Source organism: Hetaerina americana, unplaced genomic scaffold (genome assembly GCF_022747635.1).
Source record: "Hetaerina americana unplaced genomic scaffold, ioHetAmer1.1.p SCAF_116, whole genome shotgun sequence".
Taxonomy (NCBI): domain Eukaryota; kingdom Metazoa; phylum Arthropoda; class Insecta; order Odonata; family Calopterygidae; genus Hetaerina; species Hetaerina americana.
In genome coordinates, this window is record NW_027286248.1 from 278,766 (window position 1) to 291,042 (window position 12,277).

Genomic DNA, 12,277 nt, shown 5'->3' on the forward strand with positions numbered 1-12,277 from the left:
AAACTTTGCCCAAAAAAGATGATCTGATTTATCAGATATGCCTTGTATCTACATACATATAAATTAATATGTGATCAATTTAAAAAAAACCGCTAACTCAATAGGTTTCAACTATATATTATCACCGCTGAAGCCAGTTCAAAATGAAATTTTTATTTAATATAGCGGTGAGATTTATTTTTTACTGAAAGATAGCTCATATTTCTGATCATGCTTTCCACGTTGTACACACGTACCTCTCCTTTGCAACTTATAAAAGGGGTATTTTTTTTCCTTTAAAGGCTGATATGAAAGGTCTTGAAAAATGTTTCATATATTTGAATATGCGTTTTGCCTTTAGCGAAAGTCGTTTTCCCATAGGAATAAATGACTTCGTGAAGCCAACTTCACACTCAGATATGCCATCTCAGAAAAATAAATGGCTTCATAATTCATGGAAATTTCGCCTGTCTCATATGATGGCCTCAATAAATATGGCAAATGAGATCGAAATTTGCGGAATAGCATGGAAAAAAATATCGTTATCAATTTGCCATTTAACCCCGGATCGGCAGGACTTTTTTCGTATGCGTGCCTTGGTCATTGTTCACCTTAAGTGCATTGACCCTGCGCGTAGGTTCCTCCGGCGTATATGAAATTGATTCACCCCGGCCTCCTTCCCCAACACCCACAGAGCTCTTTGGCGAAAAAGTAACCTCTCCTTATTTGTGCATTCGAGTCACCCCTCCCTCCCTCTCCGCCTACCTCGCAACGTCCTACTATAGGTCTCATTCATTTATTTATATTCATTATTTTTTTTCACAAGGGAAGACCACGCCTCGGGGGCTTTCATTTTCTCCTCCCGAGGAGACTTCCGTCCCACCCACATTCAACTCCTCAACCCCCCCCCCCCCCCCACACCCCCCACTTTCAACATCCGAAAACAAGGTAGCATCCCTGCGGGGGTCTCGTGGTCCCCACGCTCAACGCGCACCGTGGCACTGAACTTCATTGGAACCTATGAAGAGTGGCTGTTAGCAGGGCAGTCCTCGACTCAGCTGCTCGCTTATTCCAGCGTTGACATCACCAGATGGCGAGTAGTTGGATTGTGGCGTCGCTTTTTGCTCCTTGCAAAATTACAGCCTGCCTCGGGACCGCTCTCTTTCTTCGCGTTTTTTTATTTACTCTTTGGATGACTCACCGACGTTTTATTCTTAATTGTAGCTGTTTATCCAGGGTCCGTTTAGGTCAGAAACGAAACTGCACCGGTAATTGGAATAAAAGGATTGAAGCGTAAATTTATTACCCTGCGTAGAAAAAGCTGCTTTTTATGTTCTCTTTGCACTCATTTGACAACGTGATTCAGGAAAACCTTAATAAAATGCCGGTTTCAGGCCCCGGTGTGATTTAAATGGACAATACATCAAAATAAATGACAATATCGCTCTGAATGTGGTGCGCGATGGAGGGAAAATTTTGCTTTTAATGATAATATCCGGCCTTTGTGCGAGGCATTTACGTACGTGACCTTCGATAAAAATCGAATTTTTCCCAACTTGTCGAAATTTCCTCGTTAAAATATAATTTTATCACAAATACTAAATAAATTGAAATATAGTAGTAAAACGTTAATCGAGGTAGTATATTTGTTAAATTTACCAAATTCATCAAGCGAAAATTGTCCGTTGTGTAATGTGATTTGTTTATTTCTAATGAAGGAACCAGAGAAGAGTACACTGGATGTGCAATCCTTTTCATAGCAAATAACTACTTTTTTATCGAAGTTGTCGACATAATTTCGGTTTCCCTTTATGCGCACTGCTAACTTAAAGGAGATCGTTTATTTGCCGTTGAACGCAGATCAGTTTCATTTGATAAGATTTTAACACTCTTCGGCAATATGAATGTTCACTTTTTTGTATGACTTAAATCGTCAGAGATAACATTGAGGCGGAATATAGTTCTGATGTGTCCGAAAGAAAATGATCTACTCGGCGTAAACTCTCTTGAGAAAAATGGGCGTATACCAATAATCGTATACCGACTCATATGCGTTACAGTTAAGACAATTCAAAATGAATCGAGGATATTCATGTTAATAATTTTATAATACAGATGTTGTTTGCCGAGATCTAAAGCCCCTCCTCCCTTAAAAACATTCACTAAGTGTTAATTAGCTAGCAGAGTACAACCAGCAGATCATGTTACGAATGGGAATTACGAGGTGGGAATAAAAAATTCCAGAATTTACCTAACAAAGTGGTCTTTCAGTAAAAAGGAAATAATTCAACAGATGCGTTCCCTTTATTTTCTCCAAACATAATGCCTTCCTTGTACGTGCTCGTATGATACAGCCTACCGCCCGGGTGATTTCGCCCCGGGATAGATAATTCTTGGAATGGGGAAGAAAGGCCGTTAGTTGATTACATCGACTGGCTTCATCTCGAGCGAGCGCAACAACACGAGCGTGAGCGATAAATGACCTTGAATTTATTTGCGCACGAATGGAATCGCGAAATTCCTCTCGGCGGATTCGCTCGGAAACATCCTTTTGTTTCTTCTGGATCCGTTTAGTGAATCAAGAAAAAGATAAGTTTTTCTTCTCTTCTATATTTATCATGGTGGGCATCAACGAAGTGAAAACCCTTCTCTTTAGAATTTAATATATTATCAAAAATGCCAAGGGAACGTCCTATAAACGATTCTCCGAACGAATAAAACTTCTACGGGGCCATTTAACCAAAATATTTGATAATGAAAAATGGAATATCGCCATTTCTCTTTCCGTCTGGGGTCCGAAGGATGCAATTACAGCTTCGGGTGTGTTATGGCAGCAAATGACATAATGTGACTTTCTCACGATGCATATTACTTCGTGACCTCACCTTCATAACCACGAAACTATGGTGGGATTAAATATCGGACCTATCTGTTTTTAAATAAAGGAATTCCAGGAACATGTTAATGTAAGCATAGAAATCCATTTTTAATTTTCATCATGTCTTATAAAGGAGTTAGATTTGCAAAAGCTGGCTTTGATTTTTATTCCTCAACTTATGCTTGATAAAATACACTACTACTGTGTGGCCATTTTTGTGGCAAATGGTGATAAAAGTTCTAAAAATTCTATTTTACTTGCAAGGAAAATTCTCTGGATGCTATTATGTAATTACCAAGTTCACAAAGGTCTGACGTAGGGAATTTAATTTGCAGATATTCATATAACAGGGCAGAAATAGTCGCGGGTATTTTATAGAATCTGGAAAGCGGATGGAAACCCCCCGCCAAAAGAGCCTTTGTGCGAAATAAACCACGGCATTTGTTTTCCAGAGAATGCGGTCCAAAGATAACCTCCCTTGTGAGCGGCGCCATGCCCTTTTTTATAAGCATTCATTTTGATGTGTAATTCAAGAATTTTCGAATTCTATCTACGTCTTACTACTGTACATAGCCAGACAACAGCTATTTAGAAATAAAAATTCTCAAGAGATAGTCCACCGTCCGTATTTAGTCGAAAATTCATGCTGAAGCAAAGGATGAACGCCAGTACTCGTTTATTTTCTAGCGAACGGCATCGTTTATTAGAAAAACTAGGCCAAAGGGCATTGTAGAACCAGGAAAATTCCTTGCTTTCGATTGGATTCATACTGCATCAATTTAATAACAGGGAATCAGCCCAGCATAAACTAGGAGTCTCTAAGGACGCTCTGAAAAACATTTAAGTCAATATAGATCTGTTCTATTCTTTTGACTTCATCGGACATGAAAGAATAAATAAAAAAAACAATCTATTAGATCCAATAGCAATTTTCGGTTCACCATTCCGCACATTTTCTGAACAAAAATGAAACTTTATTATTAGATTTCTTCCAGAGGTTCTTCAAGTAATATCTTTGACTTACCGTGAAATAGAGTCGGCAACCGGCCCCATGTTTATAGGCTCCCCGAAAGAGGGGGCCCTCCCCCTTCCGGCCCCTCAGCCCCGGTTCGCGCTGCCCCCGTAGTTCTCCTTCCCGGTCGCTTGGCCCACCTTCTTCCTCCTGAACCACCACCCGGCCAGCCGAGAATCCTTGGGCATGGAAGCAGACCTCGTGACCGTCACCCCGGAAGACCCCCTCGTCGGCGCGTCGTGAGCGGTGACCCTCTCGACCCCGACCTTGTGGACGTCCCTCCTCGACGAGCCGTGTCTCCTCTCGCTCCTCAGAGCGCTCTCCCTCCCGTCCCTCGACCTCTGGGTCGTCGTATGCCTCGGCGGCGACGCCTTCTTGGCCCTCTGCAGCGACTCCACGGACGCGGACATGCCCCTCGAGGACCTGACCACCTGCCCGGTGCCGTTGGCCGTCCTCGGTGCTTTGGGTGGCCTACCCGTGACCATCCCACCGCCGTTCCCGTTTGGGTTCGGGGTGTAGGCCCCGCTGCTGTCGTAGTGCACGTCCACGTTGGAACCCGGTCTGTGGCGAGGCCTCCAGGGGGCGAGGACGGACACGGAGCGGGACAGGGTCGTTTTGTTCGCGACCATGGGGCGCCGCTGGTGGAGCTCCTCCCGGCTGCCCGCCTTCTTCTTGGTCGTCTTGCTGAGCGCCGCGGCGGCGGCGGCCGCCGGTTGCTGCGCCGCGGGCGCCGGGGCCTTCGCGGGCCCCGGGATGTCCCCGACGGTCGCGGCGTGCAGGTAAACGGACCTCTGCGACGGTGCGCTGCTCTCCGTGGTGGTCCCGCTCTCCTCCTCCTCGCTCGCGCCGCTCCTGCGCCCGGAGGCCATGATGCCGACGGGCCGCCTGGTGCCGTTGCGCAGGGCCCGTTGGTTCCCCGAGGTCACCGACTCCTGGTCCGTGTCGCCGAAGAAGCGGAGGTTCTTCTTGTTCCCGCCGGGCGCCGCTCCGTCCGCTTTGGGCGGGGGCGTGCCCTCCTTCTGCTGGACCGCCCCCGCCTCCTCCTCCTCCTCTTTCTTTTTCCTCCGCGTCAGGCGGTCCAGGGACTTGAACCAGCGACCTCCGCCGTTGGCGTCGCTGGCCGTAGAATTCGCGGCCGCGGCTTTGTTCTTCCTGTTGTTGTTGGCCACGAGGCGACTTAAGGTCGCGGAGGACGAGTGGACGTCCGCGCCCTCGTACTTCCGGCGCGAGGGAGGGGTGCGGTCGGTCCTGCGGTCGATCTCATCCTCGGAGAACCAGCGGTCCTTGTGACGTCCGGATGGGTCCGGGTTGGTGGAATTCGCGTGGATCTGCTGGGGAAGAGGGAAGAAAAGATTATGTTTCAATAAATAGTTTCCGTCGGGTGATCTCCGAGTGAAATTTCTACGGTTACGCTCGCATCGACTGGTAAGTTTGATTAGAAATTGTAAAATAATTGGTAAAGTCAGGGAAAATTGTAAACCTGACGGAACTAAACGATTCGATCTACGAGTAAAGTTGTAAACGAAACAGGTTCTTATTCCAAAGATATGTTTTTCAATGAGCAGTTTTACGTAAGTTAATCTGGTTCAAACCGGAGATGCTAAACTTGATTCGCACTCTTCATGGATCGATTAAGGTCTATCTATATGGTTAAGGTGGTTGCTGCTTAAAATGATGAAAAATAGGCGGTATTGTTAAGTATTAATGCAGTAATTAGAGACAGAGAATATGAACAGGTTTCAGTAATAGTATTTTAGAACATTTATTTTGGCAAGTTAATAATTCATTCATAACTACGCCAAAGAATAGAGTGCGTAAAGACATTTAAGATATGCGAGGAAAATTTTTGTACAGGAAAATTTTCATACGATGTAAAATGTTAACCAATAAAATCCTAATTTAAATTAATTTCACCAGGTTTCGTTGAATAGCTTATTGCTTCAGTGGTATTTTTAACCTTGGATTGATATTTTGTTGAGATAACTTGGTAGATTTTATTATTGTATAACCGTTGTATTCCGGTAGACGTCACTACTTTGTGTATTCTATTAATGTTGGATTAGATCCTGTCCCGTGATAATTTGTCTTTTTCGATTGCATGTGACATTTTACGTATATGCACGCTTACTTCTAAGCATTATTACTATATGTCGATACTATAACAACATAATGATACTTTTTTCGAAGTGGGATCGATCTTTAATCGAAACGGTCATTATATTTCTGACTCTGTGACAAAAAACCGATGAATACCTAAGATTGTTGATTATTATTAATCACTGTCGATCCGATATGATATTGCCAAAGGTGGAAGTTTTCAATCGACAAAAAATATCATCGGTTCATCTAATTGGCTGACAATGAGAGGACAATGTAGAAAAACCAAAATCAATTGCTAAAATTTAGTGGTTCTTGAGATAAGTTCAGAAGAAGAGCCGCTTATTTAACTCCCGAGTTCTCTTCCTCCTGCATAACGGCTAAAGCTATCAAAATTAAGCCCCATTCACTCCGGCCATACATCATGTTTAATTAAGGTGAAATTTTATTCAGACCTTGGGTTTGAAGCCGTGACCCAATTATCAAGAGTTTTCATCGCGTATAAATATAGTGAGTCAGCGATACCGAGGAAAAGACGTGCACCTTCGACCGTAGAGAATGATATTTTCGGCTTTCCCTCCTCTTCAATGACACATGGGAATAAAATACGTACGCTTTGCCCAGCAGTCCGAAAATGGAGTTTGCGTCGAGGGCTATGAGATGTCACGGTCGCTATTATTTCCATTGGAGTTGGTTGGCAAAGGGAACAGTTCCGTCGAAACGGACGCTCACTTGGATGAGGAGAGGACATTGATGTGTTGTGTGTGTGTTCCTGCAGTCGTATGCGTGGAGGATTGTTACGAAGGGCCTGGAAGGCGTAAATGCCTGCGAGCGAGCTCATTCCAAGGTCTTTTTCGAAGGTAATCCGGTACCTCTGGGCATTATCAAGCAGTGCTCAAAACTGCGCAAAAAGAGGTACGGAACGCAAGGGTTAAGTGATTAAGGGCCTTGTTCGAAGTGTGAACGTGCAAATTCTTTGAATGGCAAATCTGTTAAGCTTGTTACCTGTGGTACGTTCGTATGTTCTCCTTTTTTAATAATATCCACGTGAATAGGCATAGTCTTGTCCTGGTGCCATAAATAACGAAGGGGTAATTTTGCTCGCATAAAAAATGATAGTTCTAGATCGATAGGGAGCATGATGGAATCAAGAGTCACTAAAAAAACTAAAATAATATCTCTAGTTCTAGCGCCAATAACGAGGAAAAAAGAGGCATATTAAGGTCAAACATACTTTTATGCAACTATGAATATTTAATGAATCTGTCCTCATTCTTATCATAATTCGATTTCTCACATGGCTACTGCATGCAAAGATGCCGGTTTCGTTGAGTGATGGCCGATGTGAAAAAGAAAAAAAAATCAACTGGAGATGTGAATTTGAAGGTATGCTTCGGCCACGTTAAGCTCAAGAAAAGGCAGTTTCGTTTATCAGGTTCTGAAGGGATTTATTAATCAACTTGCGTCATGAAAATCGTACCAAGATTAAATGCGATGAATGTATCTTTCAAATTATATTAAATGCTATTGAAACGCTTTTATATGAATGGTCATGGATCATGTTACTCCTTTCATGATAACAACATTAAATGTAATCGCAAGAGTAGAAAAAAACATTCTTAAAGTATTTAAACAGGATTTTCCCGTAACCTGCCTGGATGTATTCCATTTTTTGAGATTTATTTGCAGCATTTCAACATTGTTTCGCATGACTTCATCGTACGTAATGTTGGCAGGGATCATATAACTGTTCAATCAGAGGAATTGCTGTAGCTGGGGTTCTGTTTCCACACCACACATGCAATATCAAAAGTTTTCCTTCGGTCAATCAGAAATGAAATTCTTGGGACGAACAAGATCCATTCGCATTTTGAATCAATTTTGCTATTGCTATTAAATGAATGTGGTTTGCAGTGCCCGCACCTGGGACAATGTCCGAACACTTTATAATTCTCATTTGTAAGCAGAACTATTGTTGAATGGAACCAGCTGCCTGGATGTTTGTTTGAGCCCTTTCCATCCAATTTTACGAGTTTAAAGAATGTGTAAAGCAGTCACTGGTTGATAAACTTCATTGATCAGTGACTATTATCCTATTGTACATATTAAAATATTGTTAGTATGTGATTTGTGAAAAGTTGTTCTGCAAAAGTGAATGATATGTTAACAGTGCGTGATTTTGAACGGTATAAGAAATTGAAGAGTGCGTGATAACGGACGGAGAGCGGCGATGGACGGAGCGCTGTAGGCAGGAGCGGGCCCATGTGTGATGGTTAAGGTGCGGTTGGTAATCTTGAAGTGTCATTGTGCATGAGAGAATTTTGTCTCAAATCTGTTCTACTCGTTATGTGTGCATGTGCATTGTAAGAGTAACCGTTGGCCAGACTTGACCGTTGCCACCAGGACAATTACCTAATTGCAACGGGATTTATATAATAATAATAATAATAATAATATTATTTTCCAAAGCAATCTCCATTGAGTGCGATAGACATGGTTGTTTCAAAAGGTATCGGGAATATTTTCGTATAAATAAAAAACACCAACCATCGGCAGTCTGGGAATAATCTGTCATCCCTAAAATTAAGTGCATTTGCTTTTGCTATAAATGCAAGTGAATAACATGGCAAATATTTAATGTATCGTCAAGTATTTCATGCATTTTGAACTCGTCTATTCCATAAACTACTTACAGAGTTCGAACTTTAATGAAAGGAACATTTTACCGCAGCCGGCGGGAAATATATTTTCCTCTCATAAATTTCGAATGAAAAATTTGAAGCCTGATTGAAGTTTTAATAACAAGTGCGGAGATTCCAGAGATAAACAAAAATGGCAGTCAATACATTCGTTCGCTTGATAGCATTCTCCGCTGCGCCCTCGTCGCCGCGGGTTGTGCCATAGAAAGAGAGCGCCACCGCCCATTTTCGCCCCCCTCCCCGCGGTAGGCGCCTGAAAAACTAGACTGCGGCCGTCATATCTCATCCCAGTTATAATTTGGAGGGCGTTCCGTTTTGTCTGAGAGCGGGAATGATCAATTTATGAAGACGGCCCGAGGAATTGATTGAATACTCAGGAATTCGTTGCATCAATAGCGCCATAGAAATTATTTTGGTAAATGGAACATCTATTGTCATGCAGGAGGACTTGACAAACTATGCATAAAACACTCGAAGAGATGAACGTGAAAACTAATGGCGTATAATGCTTCGAAACATTTCATTTATGATTTCATGGTCTTCAGCGGGGGAATTCTCCATGGAAATACTCATTTCTTAAAGAACAAACACAACTCAGAGCAACGCCGGCCCCCTGAAACGAAAAGGAGGCGATGACCATCCTAAATGTGCAAATATCTCCTTTGATAAATGATTGGGCGATTGGCAGCATTCTCTATAGGAACAGAAACTTCGGCGAACAACCTACAATCAACTGTTGAACTGATTTTCCCTTGTCGTAGATTTACTGGGAAATTTCTGAAATGGATTTAGTGAGAATATGCAGCCTCACACCAAATGTTGTGAAAAGGATTCACTTGAGGAGCAAGTAGTCAATTCTCATTCTATGGAATACAATTTTCAACTAATCATATTAATACATGATTTATTTGCATTAGACACAGTATCTACTAGCACCCATGTGCATGAAATGTTTGGTTTCGTCGTGAATCAGTGGCTATATCGCCGGAAGTTTGCAATGTAAATCCTAAATGAAGAGTCGGTGAAAATTTTCAGGTCGAAATTGACACCAATCCATGCATATAATATATAATCCTGGTTATAATAAGTATCGACCCATGCTAGTGTCAATTTTAGCACGTTAATAATGATATCAATTTTGTAGAAAGAAACATCAGGGCTGCATACGGTTGGTTGGCACGACATGCCATACACATGCAGTACATGGACATACACAGTATGAGTGGACGATGCATTTGAATGCACGAGATTTAAAGCGATTTCACGACAGAAGAGGAAATTCACTTACTGAGTTTTTAATTCACAGAAAGATGTTGCAAGGATTTTCAACTACCCGCGAAGACTTTCGATTTTTTTCACGCCAGTGAAGGCACGGGCAGCCTTCACTGGTTCTTGGCGCCCCAGGAGCGTTGGTAATTGGATCTATATCATTTATTGAACCGCTGGCTCGGTGTTTGCTAATCTTTTGACTTCATCCTCTCAAAATGCCGGAAAGGGGTTGCGGGAGAATTCGCCCAAAGGGGAGTGAGGAAAACCCGGGCGGAGCGAAATGGATTGATTGTGTTCCGTACCACACGTGGGCACATCGGGTTTATTTGCCTGCTTTTGCATTTCCGCCTCCTTTAGGCATGCCGACGGTCCGTGACCGGCCTCTGCAGATCTCGCGTGGGACTTCTATCAGCCAAACGGAGTCGATCAACCGAGCGGACCGACCAATGAAAAAGGCGAGAGATTGACACCCGAAGGAGGAGAGCCCAGCCTTCAGAGGCCAGCGGACGTGCACAAACTCCGTGAGCCCGTTTGGGAAAAATCGCACTCTCGAAGGAGCGGGGGGGGGGGGAGTGAAGACGTCACAAAAGCAGCCATTTGGATCGCGCTCTTCTTACCTTCGGCTGTTTGTTTGCTGGATCGCAAAGGGTTTTCATTTGTTGATTTTTTTTCAAGATTCCAGCCTATAGACTGCCAGAATCATTCCCGATTTTCTCACGATTAGTTTGATCACTAATCTCCATGCTCAAAGCATTAACACTTAAATAAATGGAATCTAAAAGTATTTAAAGTTCCGGTTATGAAATGTAATCTGTTTTCGGGTCTTATCGCTTAGGGTAAGGACTGAAAGGAGCTAACTCATTGCCTGCCAAATCGATCATACCCAGTAAACTGTACTCGTGGATCGAAAACTATGTTTAAAAAACAGAAATTTCAAGAAAGCGCGCATATGCACAAACTACAGAATGCGTGTAAGTACTAGTGAAACATTTTTGACAGTTTATGTTTTAAATCCTCTAAATCACGCTTAATCAAGGACTATATTATTTAAAAGATTCTTCCAACATTTTGTCGAATTGCACGGAGCGGTTTCCGAGATATTAATTTACGAACGGATGACTGCAACTTCTAAATCCTCGAGTTCACAGTAGATGTGAAAAAAAATTATGTTAAAATTCACAGTAACGCTAAGTGGAGGTGAGCGCTAAAGCTTAATTGATGATGACCGCGGAAAACTCGGGTCTTGTGTTATTCATCTCGTAGTGGCGGCGAATAAAATTGATGCATCATTAATGTAATATATCTCAGGGCTGTATGAAGTCATGCTTTTGCTAACGGAACGGTCAAGGAGGGACATGGATGAGGGAGGGAGGGGGCGGAGAGGGTTTGCTGTTATTTCCTTCGGCGTAAAGAACTAACATGACGAATTCAGACGTCGAAAAAATCTAGAAATGGAAGGGGAATGACATGAATTAAGCGTGGTTATTCATATGAAACTCGAATTGTCGTTTTACAAATTGTCATAGTACTGTAAGCCTGATTATAGGTACCTAGCGCCAAGTTGAGGAGATTTATTGTGATTAACAAAACACTTGTTTGTTGCTTTAAATTCCTGAGACCATTAAGCGGTGTTAAATATATGGTCATAATTTGAGAGTAACCATTAAATTTTCATGATCAATGTAATATTCACCAAATATTATTATATTTTTTCTTCGAGTCTCAACTGAGATGAAGATGAATGCAACAAAACAGTACTAGAAAGATTACATGTAATAACAATCATATCAGGCTTAACTTTGTGGAAGTCAGTCATAATAAAAGACAGCCTTGTTATCCGTATCTCTTATTCCTCCCACAGATTTTGTTCGACATCGACATAAATTTGAATTAATTGACATTATGAAATGTAACGTCCGTTTCAAAAAGATAAGGCAGGGGCGGCGGGTTAGAAAATGGAATGTAGACGCATTAAATTGATTGAAAAGGAAGAAATACAAACAGGCTGTAGAGGAAATCATGGAGGATGGTAAAGAGCTTAGTACTATCGAAGAAAAATGGGAAAGTATCAAGAAAGGGTTATCTAAAGCCGCAAAAGACACTATTGGAACCTTTTACGCTACAAGGACTAGGAAACCATGGACCACGGATGAGATGATTACAAAGATGGATGAGAGGAGAAAATGGAAGAATGTAAGTTAGGCAAAATGAAGTACAAAGAGTTTAACAATAAATTGAGGCGGGCAGCAAATAAAGCGAAAGTAGCATGGTGGAAAACGCAGTGTTAGGATATGGAAAGTTTGGAGATGGAGGGTGAGATTGGTGCGCATATTAAGGTAACGC

At 42.3% G+C, this 12,277-nt stretch overlaps 1 protein-coding gene across 2 annotated transcripts in view; it reads right to left on the reverse strand.

Moving 5' to 3' along the window:
* Nucleotides 1–12,277, reverse strand: part of LOC139685567 (uncharacterized) — a 345,402-nt gene that overhangs the window by 20,105 nt on the left and 313,020 nt on the right. Inside the window, exon 4 of one of the 2 annotated variants that reach the window (XM_071582515.1) lies at nt 3,882–5,197. In XM_071582515.1, the coding sequence (XP_071438616.1) occupies nt 3,956–5,197 (1,242 nt within the window). In that variant the 3' untranslated portion in view covers nt 3,882–3,955. Of the gene's footprint in view, nt 1–3,881; nt 5,201–12,277 lie in introns of both variants that reach the window. The other variant, XM_071582514.1, reaches the window with a different exon arrangement.